This window comes from Chelonus insularis, unplaced genomic scaffold (assembly GCF_013357705.1).
Source record: "Chelonus insularis isolate UGA/USDA-ARS -01 unplaced genomic scaffold, ASM1335770v1 contig_131_pilon, whole genome shotgun sequence".
NCBI lineage: Eukaryota > Metazoa > Arthropoda > Insecta > Hymenoptera > Braconidae > Chelonus > Chelonus insularis.
The window spans coordinates 2,554,328-2,581,675 of record NW_023276372.1 but is presented as its reverse complement, the minus strand read 5'-3'; the positions used below and the strand labels follow the sequence as shown (position 1 = coordinate 2,581,675).

At 30.4% G+C, this 27,348-nt stretch overlaps 4 protein-coding genes across 7 annotated transcripts in view; 2 read left to right on the top strand and 2 right to left on the bottom strand.

Annotated features, from left to right (window-relative positions):
- mib1 (mind bomb 1) overlaps positions 1 to 21,327 on the bottom strand; it is a 45,851-nt gene extending 24,524 nt beyond the window's left edge. For 2 of the 3 annotated variants that reach the window (XM_035091742.1, XM_035091761.1), the window contains exons 1-10: positions 21,135 to 21,287; positions 20,808 to 20,912; positions 17,094 to 17,335; positions 16,615 to 16,962; positions 16,193 to 16,393; positions 15,671 to 16,123; positions 15,441 to 15,588; positions 15,126 to 15,367; positions 14,825 to 15,022; positions 14,541 to 14,692 (exon numbers count right to left, since the gene is read on the bottom strand). In XM_035091742.1, coding sequence (XP_034947633.1) covers positions 14,541 to 14,692; positions 14,825 to 15,022; positions 15,126 to 15,367; positions 15,441 to 15,588; positions 15,671 to 16,123; positions 16,193 to 16,393; positions 16,615 to 16,962; positions 17,094 to 17,195 — 1,844 coding nt within the window. In that variant the 5' untranslated portion in view covers positions 17,196 to 17,335; positions 20,808 to 20,912; positions 21,135 to 21,287. Of the gene's footprint in view, positions 1 to 14,540; positions 14,693 to 14,824; positions 15,023 to 15,125; positions 15,368 to 15,440; positions 15,589 to 15,670; positions 16,124 to 16,192; positions 16,394 to 16,614; positions 16,963 to 17,093; positions 17,336 to 20,807; positions 20,913 to 21,134 lie in introns of all 3 variants that reach the window. The other variant, XM_035091751.1, reaches the window with a different exon arrangement.
- Positions 17,372 to 21,063, top strand: LOC118072152 (coiled-coil domain-containing protein 39-like). Its single transcript, XM_035091806.1, has 8 exons — positions 17,372 to 17,432; positions 17,551 to 17,766; positions 17,876 to 18,931; positions 19,003 to 19,389; positions 19,477 to 19,731; positions 19,814 to 20,299; positions 20,371 to 20,583; positions 20,675 to 21,063. Exons 2-8 carry the CDS (start codon positions 17,668 to 17,670, stop codon positions 20,939 to 20,941), a joined length of 2,763 nt encoding a protein of 920 aa, XP_034947697.1. The 5' UTR covers positions 17,372 to 17,432; positions 17,551 to 17,667; the 3' UTR covers positions 20,942 to 21,063.
- On the top strand, positions 21,295 to 22,853 carry Dcps (Decapping enzyme, scavenger). Its single transcript, XM_035091854.1, has 4 exons — positions 21,295 to 21,773; positions 21,866 to 22,011; positions 22,117 to 22,450; positions 22,530 to 22,853. The coding sequence occupies exons 1-4, from the start codon at positions 21,386 to 21,388 to the stop codon at positions 22,712 to 22,714; spliced, it is 1,053 nt and encodes a 350-aa protein (XP_034947745.1). The 5' UTR covers positions 21,295 to 21,385; the 3' UTR covers positions 22,715 to 22,853.
- Positions 22,854 to 27,339, bottom strand: LOC118072141 (dyslexia-associated protein KIAA0319). 2 transcript variants are annotated; one of them, XM_035091792.1, is made up of 4 exons: positions 27,125 to 27,339; positions 26,434 to 26,959; positions 26,137 to 26,359; positions 22,854 to 26,051 (listed from the first exon to the last, which is right to left on the bottom strand). In XM_035091792.1, exon 4 carries the CDS (start codon positions 26,045 to 26,047, stop codon positions 23,204 to 23,206), a length of 2,844 nt encoding a protein of 947 aa, XP_034947683.1. In that variant the 5' UTR covers positions 26,048 to 26,051; positions 26,137 to 26,359; positions 26,434 to 26,959; positions 27,125 to 27,339; the 3' UTR covers positions 22,854 to 23,203. The 2 variants fall into 2 exon arrangements, with proteins under 2 accessions (XP_034947683.1, XP_034947675.1); XM_035091784.1 differs by having other exon boundaries at positions 26,137 to 26,959.
- Between the last annotated feature and the right edge of the window lie 9 nt (positions 27,340 to 27,348).

Below are 27,348 nucleotides of genomic sequence, written 5' to 3'. Positions count from 1 at the left end.
CGATATCGTCCGTCGCTCCATACGCACTAGTTGCGTTTATTTTTCATTGTATCACTGAAATAACATTTGTTTTTCCAATAAATACACTGATCTATTTCAAATTCTTTTTTAACATTAACTGACTTTTTGTCTAGTCACTGAATAATCCGACGATCAAAAAAAAAAGAAGATCATGAAAAATAAATTCACTCGCTTGAATTACAAATTCAATCGTTACATTATCGAAAATGTATCCTATTTATTATTAATGTAGTTTTGTAAAATTTAATAAGCATTGTGTCGCTGATAAAAGCATATATTTTCTACTTAGTCTTTTTAAATAAACCATTCACTTGAAAGTTAATATTTAATACAACCGTATGGAAATTCTTATCGAAGAAGATTAAATCATATATTAATATTTATCCATGCCTAAAGCCTTTCTGTCACCAGAATATTAAATTTTGAATATTACTCTTTGTAAGCTTTAATCCAAAAAATAATTGTTAATAAGGGAAATGGAGCTTTTAATCATTTTAAAACCTGTTTAAAAGTCAATATCGATTCTTTCTAATAAACCTGTCATGATTAATAATATCTAACACACTAACTGTTTGCGTTATTCTATATCTTGATCATTTATTGTAAAGTAACTTTTTTTAATGCAACTGCGTATTAATCCTCATCAAAGAAGATTAAATTATTACTTGAAATCTATACATTTATTCATGTATAAGTAATAGGTTTTCATGTTACAAGAAGCTTTAGCTATCGAATATTTTTTATGCAACAAATAAATCCTTGTTGAAAATTATCTAATCTTGTTAAGACTTTTTGTCATTTATTTACACGTATCTAAATATTTTATTCATTTAATTTTATTTATAAAGTCGTGAAAAAAACTCGTACTCATCTCTTAGAATAAGTTGACATTAGACTTGTTAATAATTTAAAATGAAAGCTCAACTTCAGTGAAGAAGTTGAAAATATCTTGATCTTCATTTAGACTTATTATTCATTAAAATATGAAATACTGATTATTCAATTAAACAACTTTATATTTGACTTAGCTAGATGCTAACCAAAGCAATTCCGAACACAATCAATTGAGTTTGTGTAAATTTCTAGTAATTAAAAATATTTGTTTATTTAACATCTTTTTTTTATCGACTTTTTAATTATAAATAAACATTAATATTAATTTTAACATATTTTTCTACTATTTTAATGTATTTTTGTATTGAAAATTTATCAAATATTTTTTTCATAGTTCTAAAATTCACAATAAACGATTTATTTGACTGAAAATAACTAATGGACAATAAAAATAAATAATAATGAATGCAAATTAGTGACATTTGTTAGTTAAATTTGATTGATTACAATTTTGATAAATTTTTTCGAAGCTTTATTAATGTGAACAGGAAAGGCATATTCTTATGCTAATGATGAATAAATTAAGATAACAACAGAATAGAAATAATTGAATATAATCATTATCGATCACTCTTTTGAATATTTAATGATTCTTTTCTGAGCTTTTCATCCACAGCTCGAGTAGTAGTAATGTACCTCTATAGTCAGACGTGATAACAGTAGATGCAGAGCACTTACTCTTTTGATAATTAATTATTATATCCATAAAAAACGACTCGAGGATTTATTGCAATAACTCTTGCCTGATAAGAAGAATAAAGACAATATATGTTACAAGATTAATTTTGCCATTTTTTTCGTTTTAATTCCTTTCATTTTTTTTCTCCTTTCATTCTCTGATGCTAAAAAGAATGAAAGATGGAGATTGATGACAAAGTATATAACTGAAGATTTGTTTTTATATCTTGTGTGTATTTTTTTTTTTGTTGTTTTTATCGTTGTAAATAAATGTCGAGGTAAAATAATAAATACAACAAATATGAGAAATTAAGCAATCACTCACAGGTGCAATTTGATTTTAGTTCCAATTGGAACATGATATACTGAGTAAATATGTCACAGAGATTATTTATTGCCTGGAGTACGAGTTGTACAAATCTATTGGCGAGTAAAACTGTCAAACGCAAAAAATAGTTAATAAATAAATAAATATATAAATAAATAAAACGCACAAAAAAAAAAAATAAATGCAAATGATATGTGTTGAAGAATATGCATTTAATTTTGATAACGAAAAACTATAAATTTATATTTATGTACGATATTGGAAGTGAAAAATATAGGTTGATTGATGCTATTTTTTTTTTAGCAATACTAGATATTAATAAACATGACAAAAAATAATTTTAACAAATTATTATCGATAATTAAAAACAATATATATACATTAACATAAATAAATGTATATTTAAAAAGGTTTTGTGATGATATTAAATATTGTCGGATAAATTTGAGTGTTTATTAATAATAAAATAATGAGCCGTAATAAAACTAAATTATTCCGTTAACAAGGTTTCATTAGGTATTGATGAATTTTAAATTTAATTATTTGTTGATATGTAGCATATTAGTTGATAAAATATTTATTACTATTCATTATTTACCATTTATGTGCTTAACAGTAATTTATTTGAGATTTCAGTTTAAATTAACATGCGACTGTATCGACAGAGAATTTCCAAATAAATAATGTATTCTGAAACCAAAGAAAAAAACCACCACGTAATACATTATGTATGTTATAACATTATTCCAAGTAATTATAAAGTAAATTTAACGAAGGATTATAGAATAATTATGAATTTGATGTAAGTCTAATAATAACTGATTATGTAAAAGTTTTATAAATACTGAATAAAATAGTTTATAAAAAATTGTATTGAGATAATTATTATTTTCCTCTTATTAAAGTAAAACTCCAATTATTAGTAATAAATAATTTGTTAAAAAAAAACTTTAAAAAATAAATGAATAAAAGTATTGTGAATATTGATTAAGTTGAAATTATAAAATCATTCTTGTTTTGAATAAGTGTTTAGGAGTTGATTCTTCACGAGCAATCAAATCAATGGATACTCTTTCCACAAACAACCGATTTCCTTAGCACGCATATATCCGTGTATCTCGTAGCATGTCGAATGAACAAGGTGGTGAATGGTTGGTATAATTAATGCATTAATCATTTGCACGCCTTGCACATGTCAACGACTGCGAAGTAACACGAACGTCAATAATGTAATTATAAGCGATTAACATGGAATGTTAATTTGTGAGTGTGTAGCAGTGGCAAGTCAAATCTTGATGAATCGAAAAAAGCACCAAGGTACGTAGCAGGTGTGTTATATAGGTCATATCGAAGGTTCATTAGGGCACGGTAGGTGGTATTTGACCCAAATTTATATTTTCTAGATATAGCGAGTGTGGACCGCAAGAAGAAGAAGGTAAGAGGGGAACGAAAGCAGCGCAGAAGCTTTTTCGGGGCTGACGACGGCGCGGACGTTTGTGCCGAGGAGCCAAGTGGGGAGACATTGGGAAGATAGGACAGGGTTGGTACGTCCTATAAGGGTCGTATGGGTGGCGCAGGCGTCGCACCCACTCCCACCCCCAGCAATGCACAGCCCTGATGCGAGCGGGGAAGTGCTGCGGCGCCCATCGTTGCGTCGGCTGCACAGTTCGGGCCCGGGCACCCATCCAGTAGTACGTTCACGTTTTAGTCGGACGAACGTCACTATCGACTCAGGCTGTATTCTCGTCTCCCCCTCCACACCGCCCTACTCTCTCTCTACATTCAGCCAAGCTTCTCTGCTATTCTCTCACTCTGTTTAACCGTTGGCACTTGGAAACCGGGATCGAAAAGTCTCTTCACTAACGCCCAAAGGAGACTCTAGTCTAGTCTAAAGACACTTTCTCATAATATTCCTAATAATCATTATATTTCTCTAATCGGCCAGTTAACACACGCCAACTTTGTACGCGAGTCGTGAGTGGAAATTTGTTGGATTTATTTTCGTTATTTTATCGCAAGTATCTGCTTAGTAGTTACTATAGTAGTAGATGTACTAGCATTTATTTTTATTCTATCGTTGCTTTTTATTTATTAATATAGATTTCCAACATCATTTGTCTAGAAAAAAATATTTTGACAGCAATTTATGTCTCATTACAACTGATATTAATTGTTATTTCAACTAATTCATGTTTGAGTGAATAAAATTTATTTATCGGAATACATACAAGTTTCCATTATGATAATGTCATTATTATTCAAACTGGTTTAATTTCATTATTATCATTTGTTTTCTCTATTACCGAGTTTTGATTGAATCATTTCACGTATATACCAACATGGGAATTGGTGCTGACAGCTACAACAGCTATGTACATTTAAATTATTAATGACGTTTAATTTGCATTTTACTTTATCACAAAAAATATCTTTCTTTTTTCTTTATTTTATTCCGTGAAAAGACTAATAAGAGTGCTTTTAAATTTTTTTTTCTTATTTTATAAACGATCAAGTATCTTTTGAGAGATGTTATAAGGAGGAAGAGACGTCGGAGAATAGACTGAAACGACGCGGGGAAATTGAATGTCACAGTGTCACTACGGAAATCTATAAATTGCTACAAAATTAATAAATATTTTTTTTTTCATTCTATATAAACTACTATTCTATTTTTTTTAACACCTTTTCTTTTGCACTTTTTTCCCTTTGACATTAAGCTCGTTAATTAAATGAGGTAAATAAATATTTAAAAAAAATTAATATAAAAAACGGGTGTAGTAAGGTCGTGCGCCTGGTTACACAATTTTCTATCTAAAAATGTACACTATAAACGAGCTGGGACAGCGATTGCGCGAGTGGCGAAAATATCGGGGCAGCGGTTGCCGACTGAAAAGGACAAAGATGAGTCACAGAGTCGAGGTACCGCTACAGAAACAATGTATAATGTCAAAAATACCGATTATTCGTTCATTCATTCATACACTGCACATTACACATACACACACACGCAAACTGCAATAAACAAATTACTATAAATAAAAAAGAAAACATCTTCTGAAGAGAGAGAAAAAAAAATCAGTACGTCTGTATAAAAAAAAAGAAGTTCTGACACTTTGATTGACGCGAGTGTTATATAAAATATTAAAAAGAACAGTTTTTTTAAGACTTGAGTGGAAACAAAGAAAGAAAAGTTATTAAATAAAATATAAACACATTTCAAATAAATAATTTAATAATAAGGAAAAAAAAGTGATTGATGGCAAGAAGAAAGAAAAAAAAAATAAATAAAATAAAACGTTTTGTTTGATTCAAAAATGATAGTGTACACGTCAGATTGATTGGTTTTTGGACAAATGTAGTGACAGATCAAGTGTTATGTGATTCAAGATCCACGTGAATTATATAATGTCTCGATGAACACAAAAAAAAAAAAACGAATTTAGTTTTAACCTTCAGGTATTTATGATTAATAAATATCAATCATGTACTTCATTTATTAAATCTCTCTAACTAATAACATTTGACTTTTAACTAATGAATTGTTCTAATGGAATATTTATCACAATAATAATCGTGTGTCTCACTACTGGCATCAGAGAGCGAGAGAAGAAAAGAGAGAATCATGGCTGCGCCGAGGATATATTTAACGCCTGCGTCTCATGTTACTCGAATATCTGCGTTTGCGCTTGAAATAGACTTCATTCCTCACGTTGAAAACGCGTGGCAGTCTAACGTCGAAGAAAACTCCCATAGATCGGCAAGAATATCTCGATTTCTCTTGCTCCTATCTTTCCATTTATCTGCCCTTCCTATTTTCTATTGATATATATATATATATATCTATACATCTCCAACACCTATTCAATTCTTTTCACTTAACCCAATTTAATTTCTATCACTAAAAAATTCGCATCATTCTCAACAATGAAATTACCTCAAGTCCCATTAAACCAAACTAATTCATTCAATTAAATAAAAGTCCAGTTAACTAACTGGAGATTCACTAAAAAAAATATTTAAAATGTTAATTTGCATCGTTGTACCAATAGTTGACAGTTAATCCATCATTTTCGTATATCTGATGTAACATCAACTGTATGTTCAGTGTCAGCAACAATCAGATACAATGTGAAAATCAGTGATAAAATGTTGACTGTCTCTCTATTGTCTATCTGTATCAAAGTTGGCTGTATGTTTTGCATGAAAATAATATGTACAATAATTGTTCTTTTAAATCAGATAAATAAATAATGCATGTCACGTGACTGTCGTCATTCTAAAGTGTGCTATTGATAACTTATAAGACAAGAGTATGATAAAGAAGAATTATTGATGAGTCAAGTTATATATAAAATTTATCTAGTTACTATTTAAGAAGATATAGCTATGTTTTATTCAAGAATATGCTCTATATAATCTTCGATTCTCGACTTGGAATTAAATGTTAAGCTTAGCTGGTTGAACACGGGTCAAATATATCGCACGATTGACGCATTTGGTCCCCTTCAACCAGCTTTAGTTGACATTAGACACCATCAATGAAATTGAACATTAAGATGTATATCTTTGTATTTTTATTATTACTATACTATTACTATTTATTACTATCATCATTATCATTATCATCATCATCATCTCTACTATTACTAATTAAATATTAGTTATTTAATTATTGTTCAATAACTTCATTTATTTAATCTAATAAATAGATGTTAACTTTATTATCAAAATGTTGTTTTGTGAAAATTCAACGTTACTAATATATTACTTCTATAATATTTCAAAGCGTCATTATTTTCCTTACCCATTTCTCTCTTTTTTTCTACACTTTAGACTTTAGATGTACATAAGACTAAGTCGATTTTACTTGCACAAGAGAAGTAAGTTATTACTTGGATTTTTTTTCTTTCATAATTGTTACGGTTGAAGAATACAAGAATAATAAATGGTCGTGTAGATTAAAGTTAGAGGTAGGTAAAGGGAAGAAAAAAAAAGAAAAATTATGTGATAAAATAAGGGGAAAAAATGGTAGGATAAAGAAGAAGAAGAAGAAGAAGGTGAAGTAGAAGTAGAAAAAGAGTAGTCGTATAAAATGGGAAAAACGAGCATCCCTAGCATTTGGTTAGTAGTCCTTGAGAAAGACGTCTTTGCATTGCAAATCGTCTACAAGTTCAAATTGTGAAGAGCTCTGCTGGATGGGAATGCTGAAATGTTAAGTCCGGGAATGATAATAATACCTTTCTTTTTCATACTAAAAAAAAAAAAATCAAACAAAAAAAAATAAATTATGTTAATCAATTTCATTATTATTATTATCATCATTATTGTGTTTTATCCATCAGACATACACACTTTTATTATTATTCCAAACGAGACTTCAAAATTTATCAAAGACTCAAACATTCGTTGATATACTACACCACAATGTAAAATATTATCATACCAAAATTATTGAAATTCCATTAATATTAAAAATAAAAAAAACCGATTTTGTATTTTTTTTCATTTTTATTCCAGTAAATAGTTATCAAGTGTACAAAGGTCATTGGACGGTTTGTTTTTTGGAATTTTTTATTCACATTCTTTCTAGTCTGCAACGGAATCATAATAATAAACGCTGAATGGCACAATATCAACAATAAAAAAATATTGATATAAAAAAAGGGGAGAAAAAACGAAAGGCAAAGGAATATAAAGGAAAAAAATATGAAGAAAAATTCCTGAGGTGTATATAAAAAGATTTCCTCGTCATGAATGAAATCAATATAGACTCTATATAATAATAATACTGAAGATAATCTTGATAAGCACACACCTGAAACATAAATAAATAACTTTTCTAACAGCTTGGTACTATTAGGCACGCCCGCGAGCCGATCGTCAGTTTGAGGTCTTGAGCTCCGCCCAAATCGTTTTATTTAAGATGGTGTAGGTATGCTCTCTCTAGATCCATTAGAAAACTCACCCAACTCCCACTAGTTCCTTCTCTCCTTCTTTCTCTCTCTCTTTTTCTCGTTTGCTCTTGCCAGGGTCCTCTTTTTGCCCAGTCCGCACACACTGGGATCAATAATGCACCAACCACTCTCACCCCCTCTCTCTTTCCCCTTGAAAACCGTATCCGACACCCTCTCCACCAAGCCCCAGCTTCGCGCTAGCCCGCACCAGTGCTCCCTTCTCTTCTTGTCTCCTCTCTCTCCCTTTCTCTCTCTCTCTCTCTCTCTCTGTTTGTGTCCGCTTCTATATATCCTAGAGCATAGACACTAGAATCTACAGCAGCACACACTTCTCCTTGTGCAAGAATAATCTTCTTGGGGAAAATTCGCCAAAATCTATTACATCATAAATCGCCAATAAACATCTACTATAATCACTTTGACGTTTATTCCCATCTCAATCTTCCTTTGTATCGCTTTAAAATCACCTTTATCTGTCCTCTTCATCTTTTTCACCGCCTGATATAAAGGAAAAGTGATGATTTTGTCCAGGATTATATCAAAATAAAAAGAAACCTCAGAATCCTGATATTGAAAGTCCTTTGTGCTGTTATTCCTAGAGATAATGATTAATCTGAGTTATGGAGTAGAAACAGTTATCATGAGGTGATAATTCTTATTGCTGTTATAAAACAGTGTTATTGGATCCCTGGAGATTCAACGTATAGAGATATAGATAGAAAGAGAGACAGAGAGTCTGGTTGAGGGATTCTCGTTAGTTTACACACCATCGGCTACTGTTACGTCCCCAAGGCATTGCATGAGATTCTCTCACTCAATGTGATCATTTTCACCACTACTCGTGGTATTCATAATCAACAATGGAGAAACCAATATACATATATTCTTCATTACATCTCACTGTTACACATCAGACAAATAATTGTATCTCGTATTGTGCTATATTGAGTCTATGAGATTACAATTTATTGATAGAAGATAATTTTTAATAAATTGTTATATGATTAAATAGTCACTTTGTTAAGTATATTGAGATCTTGAGTGAAAAATATATTAAAAAGCTCTTCAGAGCTTTACTGCAGGAGTAATAAAGCTTGAGAAGATACTTTAGCTAATAATGAATAATAGAATTTCATAATCGAAAGCTGAATAAATATCGATTAAATTATAAAATAATGTTTGTAAAGTAATAAAAGAATTTTATTAATTCTGGTAACCTGTAATATCTAAAAAAATTGTTATTTCTATTCTTTTTTTCCATTTTTTAATAAAAATTTTAATAAAATTTTCTCTTCTAAATAAAACTTTATCCTATAAATATCTTTTAGAAATATTTATCTAGTAGTTTCTATTAATAACAAAGTCTTTTAAGAGAAAACAATTCTTCCAATTTGAAAAGAAGAAAAAAAATGTTAACTTTATATAATAAGATACTTTGTTAAAAGAAATGAACGCTTAATGTTATTTTAATTGAAATGAAAAAAAATAAAATCATTTCTTCTTTGAAGTTTCTATATAATTTATATTCAACAAAAAGGCATAAAATCTATTTAAAAAAATACTATTTCTTTACTAACAATAATAATAATGAAGATAGTCATTAGTATAATTATTGTTATAATTATTATTGTTAATGAAGAAAAAATAAAATTTGAATCTAATGAACAATACAACAAATCTTGAAAAATTAATCTACTATCGTAAAACTACTCAAACAACGTGCACAAGTATAAAAAGTGTAATAAACACAGTCTCTAGTAGAAAAAACTTAAATAGTAAGACTCAAGTAGAGAACGACATTCTGTGAACAGACTGTGTAAGGAGAAAAGGCCTCACAGTAGCAAGACGTGGTAAATAGAATCGGACGTCAGTAACGAGACGCCTGAGTTTGTAGAAAAAGTATCAATAGTAAAAGTAAAAGAATGAAAGGCACTAGTAAACAGACATATCTGAAGACAAGAGTTCGAGTAAACAGACTTTTAGGAAGAAACTAAACATCAATAGTCCAGCTTAAATAAATATTTTCAACAGTTTTACGACCACGAATAAGTATTGGAAACTGAAAAACGATTCCAAGTGATATATTAAAAGAATTTGGAGTAAAGAGAAAATTTGTAAAATGTCTCTATAAATCTTAGCAACTGGGTCGTAAAAACAATCCCTAGTACATACTAGCCCAAGCCATGTAGGCACAACTACTCAAATGTGCATGGGAGCGTCCGACCTAAACGACATCGTCACTACTTAACTGTAGCTATACCAAAGTTGTGCTACATAACAGAGGCATACCTTACTCATACTCGTACAACTTGATAACTTTTGATTATATGTATATACACATATAGAAATATACATTGGTATGTTGATAATAGCAGAGAAGGGAGCGAAAGTAACGGTGCTGGAAACCCCTAGGGGTGGAAAGGAGTCGAGAGGGGTAAATAGCAAGCGAACTTGGATGATATGTGAAGGCGCCGCAGATGCGCGAAATTTTATTGAGCTTTTGGCAAATAGCTTGGAAAAGGAAGAAAAGAAATGTCTTTGATTTTTTTCACGTTACTCTCATATTATATTCATTCATTCATTCATGATGATATTTTTTGGATTAATGTAAAGTTTTGTATAGCACAAGAGAATGGTAAAAGAGATGAAGAGGAGGTTGAAAAATCCAATTTTAAGGCTAGAAAAACGTGATCTACTTATCAGAGATAACTTTTGTGAGAAATTTATATTTATGAGAGAGAAAAGAGGACAGTTTGGGTTATAAATCAATTGTCCGTGTATGCAATGCATCAGAATAGGCTGATATGTATTTGGTATGCATAAAATGGTCCCAACTGTCTAGTATTCCCAACGCCCATCTCACATTTTGTGGTTTCACCGACGTTCACTTCCTCTAACTCCATTTCCCGTCTGCCAGCTTTGTTATATTGGAATTCGTGTATCGTTCTAGATGTGCATACATAAGTCATTTTATCTCAAATTAACACCTCACTTTTTTACATCCCATACACACAATTATTCCAATTATTTTTATCTGATAATCCAATCTTTTTCACTCTCTATAAACAACTTCATACATACAGAAGCACTTCATTCAGAGTGAATAAAAAAAAAACAAGAATCAACCAGAATAAATAAAAAATAACAAGAAAGAATAATAATTCCAATAAAAAAGTGTATAATAAAAGAGTAAAAAAATTCACATGTTGTCTTTTAAATATTGACTCTTTATAATAAGGTTATAATTATGTACCACATGAAAATTATTTTACCAGAAATTACAGCATTTAAAACTCATTTTTTAACCATTGTATTTTGATTTAACTCCAAATTTTATTTAATAACTGTAATTATTAAACTACATTGTCACAGTTCTAATTATTCTCTAGCTGTTTTCATTATGAAGAAGAAGTACACTGTTGACTTAACTTTTGTTATATATTCCTAGGTAGTTTTTATTCAAATAAACAAGAAATATGAGATAAGTTAAAAAGGGCTTTCTCTACTGTATACTAGTTTAATTAGTAACGTAAGAATATGTACATTAAAAGAGTGTGTAAATATTATTCAAATTATATATTTAAAAACAATGTCAAATTTTTAATTAAAACCACGCACGAATTTAATTTTATGTAAATTTAATTATAAGTTAAAAAATTCTCATGTAAATAAAACCTTATGATGTGGTATAAAAAAAATAAAAAATCATCTTGAACTTTACTGAGGTCAAATATTGTTTGATAAATGATATCATTTCCATCCAATATCTTACTCTCTTTCTGTGTATATATATTTAGGAGGAAAAAAATTAATTGAGAAAATAGCTCGATATTTTTATTATTAATTATTCTTTAGAAAATATTAGTAGAACCTTTATTCATTTATTTTCTTATAAAAATGTCATTTAAACTTTTTGATAAAATTATGCAAAATTACAGTCGAATCATATTCAAAACTATTCTTTCGTGACAGTTGATATTCTAATGAAATAATTTGATTTTATACTACGATTCTAAATGAAATTATTTGACTTTTCACTTTCAATTCAATAACTCATAATATACTCAGAAAATACTATCGGAATAACTTGTCATAAAAGTTATAATAAAATATTGAAAAGATAAGATATTTCATCGTGACTTTCACATTAAAAATGTAACAAGAGGTAAGTCAAGTAGAAATTTAAAAAAAAAATCTCCAAGAAGTTATTAATATTAGATCGTTTTCTGTTGTTTTATCACAGATGTATAAATTGATATTCCCAAACTATATATTTTGCTATAAATTAAACAATTTTTTTGTTATAATATTGATTGTATGCAGTTACTATAATATATTTACCTCAAAGCAATTTCATATGAAATTTATATTAAGTTACATTTTGGAAGCATTTTATTTTGAATTAACTGGAAATTTTTCTTTCGTGACTATTACAATTATGTCAAATAGTTATGCATTATGCAAAGAAAATTATATCAATATACTTTTTTTTGTTGATTTCAATTCAAATACGATATCCAATTTTTTGTATTGTAACAGAAATTAACTGAATACAAATGAAAAAAATGGTGTAAAAAAAAATAAAGTTGAAAATCTTACCTACACTAATGAAAAAGATAAAAGAAATGAATTAAAACTAACAAAAGAAACAAGTATCACTCAATAGAAAAAAGAAGAATGAGATTCTATATTTTTTTTCAATCCTTCTAGTTGACTGATGGTCCTTCTTACTCGACGACGGAAATTATTTGGCCTTTTAGCAGGAAATAAAAATAATATAATTACATGACAGATGACATAGGTGTGAGAAGTTGTCTTTATCAGCATCTAGCACCAACACCCACGTCAACGACACCCAAGTGACTGCTTTTAAACCGTCTGTACGTAGCGGCTGATTGATGGAGTTTCCTCAGAAGTAAATTGCATCCGAGTAGAACTAACTCTCAAGATTTAGCATCAAATACAAGTGGAAATGACATCGAATTGGTTCAATGAAATATTTGTTTTCTTCAACTTCTTATGCTTTTTCTTAGCAACGGAAATGAAGATTTATATTATTATAAAATGTCTCATGACATATTCGGAATATACTTTCAAGGGAATAATATAGTAACTTAGCTGTCTGGAAATTATAGCTCTATAATTCGCATATCAAAGAGGTAGCATTAACGACCTAATTCATCCCTAGGGTTCTCTAACGATACCTCTACAACATCTCTTGTTCTCTCTTGTACTTTTCCATACATTTATATGCCAAAGTTACTTGAACCACTATACGAACCACGAGTAAACGCCCAGTAGAGACTCGAGTCACTGCTAGAGGGAATATACGTGAGATTTTTGTCAGCAAACAATCTGCATAGATTTACATATATATCTACAGTCTAGTTAAACGTATTATCAAAATCGTTTTCATTTCTCTCTCACTCTTCGTCTATTACTACATATCCGTGTGAGTAACACCAATATAATTATTCCGTGTAATGAAGATTAAAAGAATTTCAATGAAAAAGTATTAATTGAATTGGTAAATTAATTAGAGGGTAATTTGATACGTGTTGGAGAATAAGAGAATTAGTGAGAAGAGAAATAGAGAAGAAAAGAGGATGGAAGAAGAAGAGCACTGGCACGTGAGAGGTAGATGAAGGCAGTGGTTTGCGGTGAGTTGCGGTAAGCGGCAATGAATTAATCGCCGTGAACAATGCAAGCTTGGTCCGAAACCCGGACCAAAATCCTACGTCATCTTTGGTCTACTCCCTTGCAAGCTTTACCAAGCTTGATTAAACTCCTAGAATCCTTAATGCCACCAACTACAATCGTCTTACTCTAAATCTATTACTTTGATAGAAACATTGACAAGAATTAGGAGCAGTAGAAGAAGAACATGAACATCTATTATAGAAGGTCAAGGAGAAGAAAATGAGAGGAGGAAGAAGAAGAAGAAGAAGAAATGATTGTAGAAATGGTACAGTAACTTGTAACAAAGAACTAAATATATCTAGTACTTGCTGTTTTTTTCTATAACTAGACTATTTAAATACCAAAAAAAGTGTTGCTAAACAAACATTCCTCTTGACTAGACAAGTTTTATTTACGAATAAAACGTGGATAAACGTTTAAAACGTACGAGTAGAAGGAATGTCTGCTAATCCTTTACCCAGAGTTCGAGTGATAAATTTCGTAAATCCCTGTTCAAGCACAGACTTGCAGCAACCCATCCAACCTCAGCCATTACTGGACGAGTTGGTGTGCGAGAAGATGGTGAGTCTAGTATATACCAATGCCGAAAGCTCTCCCTAGTTTCCTCACCGCACTATTTCTACTGAGGCAATTCTCTTTTGCCCATTTTCTCACGATTGCAGTACACTTCCTGGATTCCAACAATTGGAAAGATATTTTTGTTTTTGCTTGGCATTAAACCAATTGTTTTTATTCAATGAAAGACTACTATCTCTTGTAAAGTAAAAATTTCAATTAACTTTTTTAAAAAGAAGTTTTTTTCATTCTTTCTTTAGATGATAAAAATTCTATTTGGTTTAATGTCGATTATTAAATAGTAATTATACGAGTAATACAACGTGTTCCTTATTGTATAAATGCAATTGTCTATTGACAAAAGCAATTGAATGCAGTAGTCAACAACAGAATAGAGTATTCAGACTTACCTTGGATTTCCGCGTAGAGCAGCATGATGCAAAGCATTAAAACCGGTATTGTTTGTCCTAGTAATGTCTGCCGCATGGTCTAACAACAGCGTCAACATGTCGTCTCTTTTCTTAGAGATCGCATCGTGGAGTGGAGTGTCTCCCTCAGCATCCTGACGAGTAAAATAAAACAATCAAAAATTCATGTGCTTTGAAATTTTTAATGAATAATCTTATTTAATTAATTTTAAAATAAATATGTCAAGTGGTTTCTGTAATTAATGTTGTAATGAGTAAATACTCACTTGAAGACTTGGATGACAACCCAATTCTAATAACGTACGAACAACACCTGCGTGTCCTTTATTAACCGCAATATGAAGCGCAGTTTGACGTCTTTTATTTCTAGCATTCAAGTCAGCTCCAGCACCCGCAACAAGAGCCATAACCCCTGGCTCATCACCAAATGCAGCATGATGAACGGCTCTGTCTCCATCTTTGTCCTATAAAAAATTAAGAGAGAAAAATAAATTAATAGATAGTACAGAAAGTTGTTTTTGAGTTTTATAAGAGTATAAAATTTATGGTAGCTATAGTAATACATACCTCAATTTCAACGTCAGCTTTATAACGTAGAAGAATTTTTATAACATCTAGATGACCGTTATGACTTGCTGCTTGAAGTGCTGTATGACCAGCAAATACTCCATTTACGTCAGCATCGAGGCGTTTTAAACATTCTTCACATTTTACAGCATCTCCGTTGGCAGCAGATTTAACAAGCTCCTCATTAACGTCCCCTGATACGTGAGTCTCAAATAACTTTTTCAGCAGAGCAGATAACCGTTCTAAAAAGGTATTATGTTAATTTGGAAATTTTTTTTAAGTCTGATAAAAATATTCTGTAGTTATCTCACTAACCCCCGCTATTATTTCCTGGCACACTTCCATCACTACTTGCTACTTTAACAACAGCCTGAGGATTGTATGTCCACGAAGTACTGCATACTTCTACTTTTAGATCGCCATCGTGATATATTTGCTGCACCCGACCAATTTTACCCAACGTCTATCATAGTGAAAAATGAATAAAAGTATTATGTAATATTCCAATGTTTTCAAAGTGAAAATACATTTGAAAAATAACCAACCGGTGCCATTGCCTCTGCCCATTCACCATGTCCGCGTTGCAATAACTTAATCTTTTCCAAGTCATTACAGATTTGGACTAAATCACCCACTGCAAATGCTTGACTATCGGTAGTTGAACAGTTTCCAGCTGGCGCTGGAGTTTGAACTTTAGAAAGCACAGCGGGATTAAATGTCCATCGATTTCCACTAGGATAAGATACGACAATATCATGATCTTCATCAATGCTTACAACTGTTCCAGTTGTACCAAGGCACTCAAACATTCCATCGGTCCAGCTTCCATGACCATGTTGAAGTGATTGGACAATCTCCAATTCTAAGTCCACATTAACTTGATCTCCTATTTGTAATCCATGAGGACCTGTTCGACCAGGACCTTGCTCTCCAAGTAATGGTAAATGATCCCGATACACGGTTTGTCCTTTTGCATCATTAACAACTTTAAGATCAGCCTAAGAATAAAGATTATTCATTTTTAATACCTTTAAAAATTAATTGCTTTGTTAGTTTCAGGTACAAACCATCCCCTCAAAGCCGACTCTGTATAAATTCTTGGCTCCATTATCCCATATAACATATGCAGCAGATCTTGGACTCGCAGCAGACCAATCTTGAATTTCATTAACTTTTCCTCGTCGTCCATTGCCACCATCTTGGTCTTCCCACTGCCAGTCAACACCTCGAACTACTCTTGCTCCAGGGAAAATTCCTCGAATAGCTATCTGTTTTTTTATGTAATTAAATATTAATATCATAAATAAATTATAAATTATGCATTAACACAATTTCTTTCATTCCTTTACCAAGTGATTTTTAAATAAATTTACAATATATTACTTTGTTATCTTCATGAGATAAAATAATAAAAATTAATGCTTTATCACTTAATTACAATATTTTATTTTGTTTTTAAATGCTTCAATAAATAAAAAATTATCATTACCTTTTTACTTTTTCTTCTTGGCTCTAAAAGTACTCGTTCACTACCAGGCGTTGTAATTCGATAAAATCTATGTCTCAAATGATGTTTATCACCATGATAGCAAATGGAGCACAAATCATAATTGCCACATTCAGCACATTTCCACCTGATGCCAAATATTGGTTGTTGTCGGCATGTATCGCACATGGTACCATCGTGCTTAACACCAGTCGTGGCGGAATCAAGAATTCTCAGATCAAATGCTCCTGAACATCGATAATTGGCAGCAGTTCCATTATCCCATACAACAACAACTTCTTCAGGAGATTCAAAATTTCTAACTGTACCAACGTGACCTTCTCCTCCATCCTATATTTAAAATGGTAAATAAGTTATTATTATAACCTTCAATATAAATTTTTATTTAACAACAATGTGATAAATTTAGAAAATAAAATATGTTTGGAGAAATATAATGAAAGTTTATATGAAACTCTAACCTGTTTGCCCCATTTCCACTCAGGTCCACGTATTACTCTCGCACCTACTCCTTCCATCATAAATCTGGTAGCTCGAGTACTACCACTTGTCCCTGCCTCCATTGTTCAACGATATCAGCTTATTTATTTATAACAAAATAATTATTTAACATTTTCTTGACATTTTTACAGCACTATCTCCCTAACATATCGCCATTTTGAAAACTGAAGCAACTGTAGTTTGAGCGCTGCAGTCGTACAACCTGTTCAAAATAAAAAAAAAATTTGGAGTAAATTTACTCCAATTTAAAATTTTGTATAAAAAACATTGTTTTCATACTGACAGTAATATTTTTTAAGGTACTTTAATTACTAATAATTAAATCAATGATGTTTATTTCATAATTAATAAAAATATTCATTAATATTGTTATATTTGTTTGTTATTATTTTACTATTGTCATTTCAACTTATATAGGTTAGAGTTTGTTTGCTGTCACTCATTGAACTTGTTTCGTAATCGTATGAATCATTGATGCAATTATTATTTATGCGAGAATGAATTTCTGTTTTTAAATTCATTTAATTAATTAAAATGAAGGGATCCTTGAAAGATATTTTAAAAGATTTAGGATGGGATTCAGGTTTTCGAATTCCCGTAGCTAATGAAGAGAATAAACAACTTGAACAAGAGGTAATAAATAGATTTTTATAGTAATTATTTAATAAATTTCAATTTTAAAATACACTCGTTCGAAATTAGCACTCAAGCACTTTATTCATATTAAATTTTTTATGTACAGATTGAAAAAAAACTACAAGAGAAAAAAGAATTGACTCAAACATTAGACAAAACAAATTCACGAGTTCATGCCATTGAATTATTTCTAAAAGATATTAAAGTTCTTTATAATTATAATCAAAAGCTTTTGACAGCTTGTGTAGCTCAATATGAAGCAGAAAATCATTTCGAAAAATTGTCCCAACACGATGAATCAGCTATTGAAAAGGAGCTTCGTTCTCTTGAAAAAGAGAAAAAAGATACTCAAGAGCGAATTGGATCAATGACCAAAGAAATTAAAAAATTGCAAGAAAATTTAGAATGTTTAAAAAGAATTGTATCATTCAATAAACATGAAATCCTTGAATGTAAAAAGATTTTAAATCGTGATGAAGAACATCAGCAATTAATAAGAAAATATGTCAGATTGGATATGAAAAAGTTTAAAGAGTTAGATCTTAAACGAGAGAAGTTGACCGAAGAATTAAAAATTCATAAGCAAGCTGTCATTAAGGTAATAGATAATATTTGTGAAAAAGAAGTAGTATTAGATAGAACTGCTAAATTTTATACAGAAGCTTTAAATACTCGTAAGCAATTGATAGAACGTTGGACACAAAGTGTTTTAATTTTACGAGAAAGAGATGATGATATTCAGAAGATAATCAAGGAAATTGAAACTTTAAAAACTGCTGGAGCAGAAAAATTAAAAATTCTTGATGAATCAGATAGTTTTATGAATAATCAAATAAGTTGCAATAAAGAGCTTGAATATGCAATAAAGAATCTGGAAAAAGCTCTTGTATTAGCCAAAGAAAAACGTAATCAAGTTGCAAAAGATATTGATGAGGGTAATTTGGAATACAAAACACAAAAAAGAATTTTAACTGATAATAGCTACAAGATACAAAATTTGCAAGTTGAAATAAAAGCAATGAAGAGAAATATTACGAATGAAACGAAAAAAATAGATGATTGGAACAAACAAATAGCAGACATGAAAGCAACTTTGAATAAAGTCAATAATCAGAGTGAGAATGTTCAGGACAGAAGAAAAAAATTAGAATCCATGATTGAGGTATTTTTTAATATTTTCGTAATAATTAAACGTCTAATGTCAGGAGGTAATATTTTTATTATCAATTATAGAAAGAAAAAAGACGTAAATTTTCTTTATCCAGCGAAATTAAACGATTCCAAGGCTTATCTGCTCGAACAATGAGTAAAATTAGTGATCGAGAGAATGATAGGAGAATGATTGAACTTCAAGAACAAGGAGAGCTGAAAAAAATCGAACTTTTAGCTATGTCTCAAGTAAAAGAGGAAAAACGACTTCAAGAGAGAAAAGAGTCAGCCTATAAACTAGATATATTGATTGAAAATTGTAAAATACGACTTGGAAAAGGTACAAAGGATGCGGGTAAAGATGCAGATGAATTGGAAAGGAAACGAAAAAAAATTGATGGACTTCTAGAGGCCCTCGATAAAAGGAACGACGTTTCGAAATTGCTCCGAAATCATATGATCAAATTAGAGGTAAATAAAGTTTAAGAAAAAATCTATTAATTACATTAATAAACGAAGTAAATATTCAATAATAAGTTGTGTTATCAATTATTTCAGAATGAATTAAAAAAAGCTCAGAGTACTTTAGATGCAGAGAATAATAGAGTAAAGTTGTTGAAGGATAAAAAACAAAATCTTGAATTGATGATGCAAGGTGGCGAGAAGCAATTAAAGTTAGTTGTGCGTTTAAACGAAGAAAAACAAGTGGCAAAAAATATTCTAGAATTAAAAATAACTCAAGCAGAAGAAATGATGAGAAATACAGGTAGTAGAGTTTATAATTTAGAGCAATGTCTCTTGAAGATTTGTACTGTAAGTATAATAATAAATCATACGTATACTGTTATTAAAACGTAGGAAGTAGTAATTTAATTTTTATTTATTCTTGATTCAGGCAATGAAGGAACGAATAGCGGAATTAAAAATGTTACGAGAAGCATTTAATTTAAGAAATAAATTGGCTATAAATGAATGCTCAGAATTACGTGCATTAATCAATGAAAAACACTACCAAACTCTCCACCTTCAGTCGCGATATGACAATATAATTGCTACTTCAAATGCAAATATTACTGGCGATTCATTACCAGCAACGACATATTTAAAAATACAGAATGCACAGTATAAATACGAATTACAAGAAAGAGGAGACAAATTAGATGCGGCTATTAGAAAAACTGAGCAAGAAATTAAGAGTATGGAAAATACCTTGCGGGTAGTTAATGCCTGCAATGAAAAATATAAATTGTCATTAGGAACAGCGGAAGACGACAGTTCAAAACAGATAATACAAAGTCAACTTGATCATCAAATGTTTCAAGCTTTAGATGAACTAAAAAGAAAAAAATCTCAGTTTAACACTAGTAAAAGTGAATTATCGGTAATAAGTTTATTATTACATATATGATGTTTAAATTATTTTGACTAATGTTCTATTTCTGTCTATTATAGATAACTGAAGAAAATTATAAATTGTCATTAGAAGACTTAGAACAGATGAAAGAGGAGAAAGATAGAAGACACGAAATAGTTGTTGCCCTAGAGAAGCAAATTAATGACCAGAAAGGGCGATTATCTAGAGCGGATATGAGGCTCAAGAAACTTTACAAGGACATTCAGCGACTTTGTGAATGTGCTAATGATGATATCATAATTTTACAAGAAGTAAATATACATAAGCTCTACTAATTGCCTACTATATTCTATTTAAGGAAAATACAGTTAACTCAATCGAGTAATCATTATTTGATTGCAGAAGGATATTGCAACACGCGAAATCGAAGAACAGAATCTCCTTGGCCTTCAGCGGTTAACCGAGTTTACTATACGTCACGTAGAAGCGGAAGTTTATGTAAAAAAGTTAATTGCTGCTAAGAATATCATATTACCTTGTACCCAGCATATCAAACCTTCTTCATCACCTGCTAGTTTATGTGAAAGTTCCAGAAGTTCAATTTTATCATTTAATCGTAATAAAAAATATCTTCAATCAACTGAAAGTATTAATCGAAGTCGTTATTAAATCTATTTTGTATTCTAGTCAGCAATATGCATTTTTCAAATTTTTTATATATATTTATTTATGAAACTAATTATTTAATTTATTGCTATAGCTAATCTAAAATAAAAAGTCTATTAATAATATACTGCATGTTAAGTGAATCGATTATTTCCTGACACTGTTGCTCTCGTGTATATAATAAATAAATACGTACGTTTTGGAGTTCTAACTTCTTATCTGATGTACTGTTTAAAATGAAATTAATGAACTAAGAAATTAGTAATCAATTTTAAAACTTAAGTGTATACAAGCTCTAGCGGTATGTAAAATAAAAAGTAAAACTCATAAAAATAAATGTTATAAAAAAAAATAACGGAAGACTTTATTACACATGTGACAAGCGCTCATATACAACAGAAGTGACGTAACACAACAAAGAGCTTTGCTCATGTCAGTATAATAAAGATGGCGGACGGTTCAGTAGACGTGTTGGTATGCGAAGAATACAAAAGTTCATTAAATGACAGTCAAGCCAGTTTAGATCAAAATGTGAACGACAATAATGAGTCTACAACAAATGAAAATGACACTATTCATGAATTGTTGAATAATCTTTCAAACTTTACGGTAAAACGAATTCTGAGGAATGATGTAACTCAAAAATTACTTGCTGTTGAGGGTACATTTAAAGGATATAAACAACCTGCGTTAGTTGTTCTTGAAAAAAAAGGATTTCCTAAAGAAGAATTATCAGTAAATGAAGCTTTTTTTAATGATGAGACTATAGTAAAAAAAATATATCGCAATGACATTTATAGAGGTTATGATTTGTTCCCAGAAAAGGAACACAATGGTTTGTTTATATTTTTATTTTTTGACAACAAACATGGTACAACTCCGATGGTTATCAAATGAAGTTATATCTAATCGCTATAATTAATTTAGGTTTGGCTGCTACTATCATTTATCCTGCTACGCCCAAACACATTGAAAAATTTACTCCACCAACGTTTTATCTTGTGGAAGAAACTCCAGAAGTATATGAAAATGTCACACTTCCTATTATAAATTCACAACAATTATCTCTTCAGGTTTGTAATAAAAATAAAATTGTTAAACTCATTAAATTGATACAACGGAAGTTAATAATAAATAAGTTAAATTTTTATGAGACTAATACATCAACTTTCTTTTAGTGGGTCGACAATATTTTAGAAGGTAAAGCTGAAACAGATAGAGTCATTTTCAACGACCCCGATAAAAAAACTGGATTTGTCCTGGTAAAGGATTTAAAAATGAAAGATGAAAAATCGTTATACTTGATTGCATTGGTGAGGCAAAAAATAAAAAGCATTAGAGATTTGAATGAAAGCCATCTTCCTCTGTTGACAAATATTAAAGAAGCTGGAACTAAAGCTATAAAAGAAACTTATAATATTTCTGAAAATCAATTAAAGATTTTTTTCCACTATCAACCGTCATATTATCAGCTTCATGTACATTTTATTACTCTAGATGTAGAAAATGCAGGTATGTTTTGTTATCAATGTAAAATAAAAGATACAATTTTGAATTAATAAATAAGTTTTACCAAATATACATTTTTTAGGATCTTTTGTAGAGCGAGCTCATTTGCTATCGACAGTAATCAGTAACATTCAAATGGTACCGGACTATTATCAAAAAACTACTTTAACATTTCGTCTCTGTAAATATCTTGCATTTAAACCATACGAAGATTACCTAAATGGACGAGAAGATCCACCAACAAAACGTGCAAGGCTATCATTGTAAAGCATAAAATTAATCGTTATTATTTAAACTTATAGATACTAATTGTTATTGAGTGAAATTAAATAATTATAGACTAGCTATTGATCTTCAAACGATGAATACCTTATATTAATACTATTTTACAAAAAATAAATGTATATTTACAGTAAGAAATAATTTGGTATATTTCGATAATTTTCTCATTTCATATTTATACAAGATATTGGTGAAACAATGGTTGTATTTGTGAATATTAATATAAATTGACTATTTTTTAATGTAAAAGTATTTTAACAGCCACAAAAAAGACTAGTAAGTATTTTATATACTTTTATAGGCAAAAATCTATGACCTTCATCTTTCCAAGATGTAAAGTATGGAATAGTTATTTAAAAATTTTTCATCATTTATAATGATAAAAATTTTACATAAAAGCGCTTTAAAATATAAAATAATCTAAAAGTAGGTACTTTAAAAATTAATCAAAAATATTACACCTTATAATTCTCTTTATGCTTTAATTCTTGATCCAGTTTTCACGAAACCATTTCTGACTTTTCCATTTTTGTAGTTAAGATCCATATTTTTATTAAGTCTGCGATGTTCAAATAGAACATCATCTGATTCAGTGTCTGTTTCGGACAAAGCCATTTTGCGCGGTGAAAACGTGTTGTGCTCATTATCATCTACATTTTGTGATTGAAGAAGAGAGTAACGATTTTTCTTTTTAAACCTTGAACGATTTTTTCCACCACACATTCGTTGACACAGACAAATAATTCCCCAGACTAAACCAATCCAACAAATTACTAGTGAGAGAAGTGCTATAATGACATATAAAATACTCCATTCACAATTAGCTTCACCATTTCCAAAATATTTCTGGATAAGATTTTGCATCCAAAAAGCTTCACATAAACATTGCCGTGTTTCTTCATCACAAACACCATGATTCGAACAGTTGTTTTGACAAATAACAGTATCAAGTGAAGTTACAGATAGTTGAAGAAGACCTGAATCCTGTTTTAATTTCTCTTTCAATCTATCAACAACATCTCTTCCTGTCATTGATGATTTCTGATCCTTCTTCTGAACATAAAATATTAAGCAGGCACGTCCTGTATGTTGTTCAGCCTTCAAATCTCGAACTACAATCGTTGCTTCTTCTCTCAATAACATTTGTAATTTGACTACCAAAGTATTCTTCTGTGCTTCAATTAATAAATGCGCCCCAATATTTAAAGTCAACTCAACTAGATTAAGAAGCTCTGGATCAGGTTTTACAATAACAGATACTGTATCTTCACTACTTAATCCTTGATCATCAGTTACTTTCAATTTAAAAACATATCGACCAGGAATAATATCAGTAACCATTAGAATTGGTGAGTGATCAGTTCCATCAATAATTTTACCGATGGCTAAACTCGAAGGATCTCTTGTCCATAACCACTGGACAATTTTTAAATCATCAGTTGATCTAGATCCATTTATGACCAAGGCACTTATAGGAGAAATAACTACTTGATCTCCACCAGCATTAGCTTTTGGTGGTGCATTTTTATTTTGTGTCACTTCAACAGTGACTGTATCTGAATCCTTATTTCCATTATCATCAATAACAGTTAATTTAAACGTGTAAATTCCTTTTGTTAAATTGGTAACATTAGTTGAAGATTTATTGGCAGACGTAAATTCTACTTTATTGGGACCAGTTAATTGTTCCCAGTGGTAAGAAACAAGTTTAATATCATCTTTACTATTTTCTCCATTCAAAACAACCCGGGTTTGTGGTAAGGCAATGGTAATATTTTTTCCAGCATCAGCTGTAGGTGGTTTATTGGTGGGTGGTTTAACAAAGACATGAACTTCTGCGGTAGAATATTGTTCTGATTCGTCAGTAACTTTCAGAACAAATGTATACATTCCTTCCTCTAGATTAGATAACTGTAAGTAAGGAGTTCGCGTGTTCTGCATATCAACTGCTTTGTTTTCATCAGAAGGACTTTTAGTCCATACCCAACTTGTAATCCCATGGTCATCAGTACTAAGATTTCCATTTAACGTAATGGTATTCTGAGGAAGATAAATGATTATATCCTGTCCCGCATTCGCACTAGGTGGATAGTCTGTTAATTTTAAAACTGTTATATTGGCAGTAGTATAATTCGTGACATGATCAGAATCTTGAACAGTTAATTTAAATGTGTAGTTTCCGGCGATAAGGTTATCTAATTGCAGGGTTGGTGTATCAACAAGGTTCGGTTGATATCCTATGGGTCCTTGTTGCAGTTCCCAATGATAAGAAATAACTTGGTCATCATCAGTACTTGATGATCCATCAAGGACTGCCCCAGTATTAGGTAATTTAACAATTTGAGAAGCCGGAGTGATTATGGCAATTGGTGGTTTATTGATTCTTTTCGGCGGAAGTACACTAACATTAGCATAAGCTTCTCCAGAAGCATCAGAGCCTGTTACAGTTACTCGAAATTTATATAATCCTTCAGATAACTTACTCAGTTTTAACGTAGGACGATTTTGATCAGTCATCACTCCAGTATGTCCCTCTGGTTGGCTCAATAAACTCCAAGCATAATTGTAGTGTTCATTTCCTTGTTCTGCGGGAAAAGTAAATGCAGATAAAGTAGCTTGATTGTCAGGTAAACGAACTTCTTTCGATACCGCTGATACAACAAGTTGTTTTTTCACCGGTGGATTAGTTGGAGTAGATTCTTTAATGCTAGACTTAGCATCTGTATCCATTTCAAACTCGGGTGTAACATCTTCACAAACTCCATCATCATTTTTGTCATCCACATCGTTACGCTTTACACAAATTTGAGCCTCTTGACAGTCAGAATTGCCTAAACAAGAGATTTTGAGCATTAAATTATCTCTCTCAGCTATATCAATAAGCGTAGGATTAGACTCGTAATTTAATTGATTGATGATATCTCCCCAACTGACGTCACGTTCAATCGGTTTAACTAAAACCATTCTTGGTGGATCAGGTAAATTTGCGAGATCTGGCCGATAAACAGGTACACACATTTTCGAAAATTTACACTCTACATGATAGCACGTACTGTTAAATGTTAACGCTACATGACATCGTGGTTCCGAACAACAAGATAATACACACTGTTTTGTACTCGAAATTTCAGGTTTTGGAGTAAATTTTCCATAAGTCCAATTACTTCTAGGAGTATAACTTGTAAAAATATGTGGATAAAGATGAGGACATACTGGCTCTCTTTGGCTTGTCCAATCATCAGGATAATCGGCTTGACAGTCCACAAAAAAAATTACCATTGATAAAAGAAGCCATTCAATGTTGATTAATGACATCATTATACTAAAACAATTGATAAATCATTTAACTATAACACTTTTATAGGTTAAGCGATTAAATTTAACAATAGCATGCATTAATAACTTACTTAAATATTCAATTCAATTACCAAAGAAATCTCATCAAGGAATAAAATTATTCCTAATATTCATGGAATGTCTACGAGAACTGATCAAGTTCAACTGACAACATGTGCCACTTGGCACAAATGTTTTTAACTCTTTCTATTTTTAATTTGTTGATTTTTTTGTTTTTACAATCCACTAAGTTAATGACAATATCTTACAACCAATGTGCTTGAAGGAATAAAGCTGCTTAACATGTAAATGAGACTAGAGATATCGTTATCATCAGCAAGTTGTTAATCAACCATAGGGGTAATTACCATACTTCCTGCAACGGGTGTAACAATACCGCAAGAAAAATTATATGATAAGCTTCATATGCCAGATACGAAGCTATCAATATTTTTTAATTAATAGTAATATGTGTTCCATAATTTCTATATATATATCGATGCATATTTTAGAAAAATATTTTTATCACTTTTACTTCATTCTTTGTGTACACGTGTACTTTACAGCTGTACTTGACAGATCACAATAAAAATCGTATACTAAAATTCTATTTTATTATTTTGTAAATAATCAAAAGTCTGATTATAAATAAATTAAATTAGAAAATTCAATTAAATAGAAATACTGTTGATTACTCGATAAATTAATTATAAATACGTATTAAATAATCAAACATGATTTGACGTCACTTTTTTTATTACTTTTACTTCTGTATTATTCTATGTAGGTTATGTAAATTATGCTTTTATACATATTAATCAGATCCAACATTATCAACTTGTGTCGGCAAGAACAAATTCTTCTTATCTACATTATCAAGCCAGGTAGGAGCAACTAAAAAAATGTTATAAATTTTAAAATAAATGTTTTTTTTTTTTTTTTCATTTTATTATAAATATTTTCATTAAAAAAATTATATTGTGTACTACAAATTTTGATTAAATATTTAAATTATCTGCGAGATTTAAATCAATGGATTTAAAAATGGTGATATCATACCTGTTTGCACGAGAGTGAGGACGATTTTATTTACTTCTATGACTCTTCTAAATTCATTATAAAGAAGTCCGATTTTGTTCATTCATTTTTATGCCTTGAAAACTGGGATGATCGTTCAAACTCGATAATAAAAAGTTATAGTTTATTTGTTTCTTATTTTGCAGGCTTAGGTAAGACATCTGATGTTTTTGCTGATTGTTTTTGGAAGGGACGCCAACAAAAGT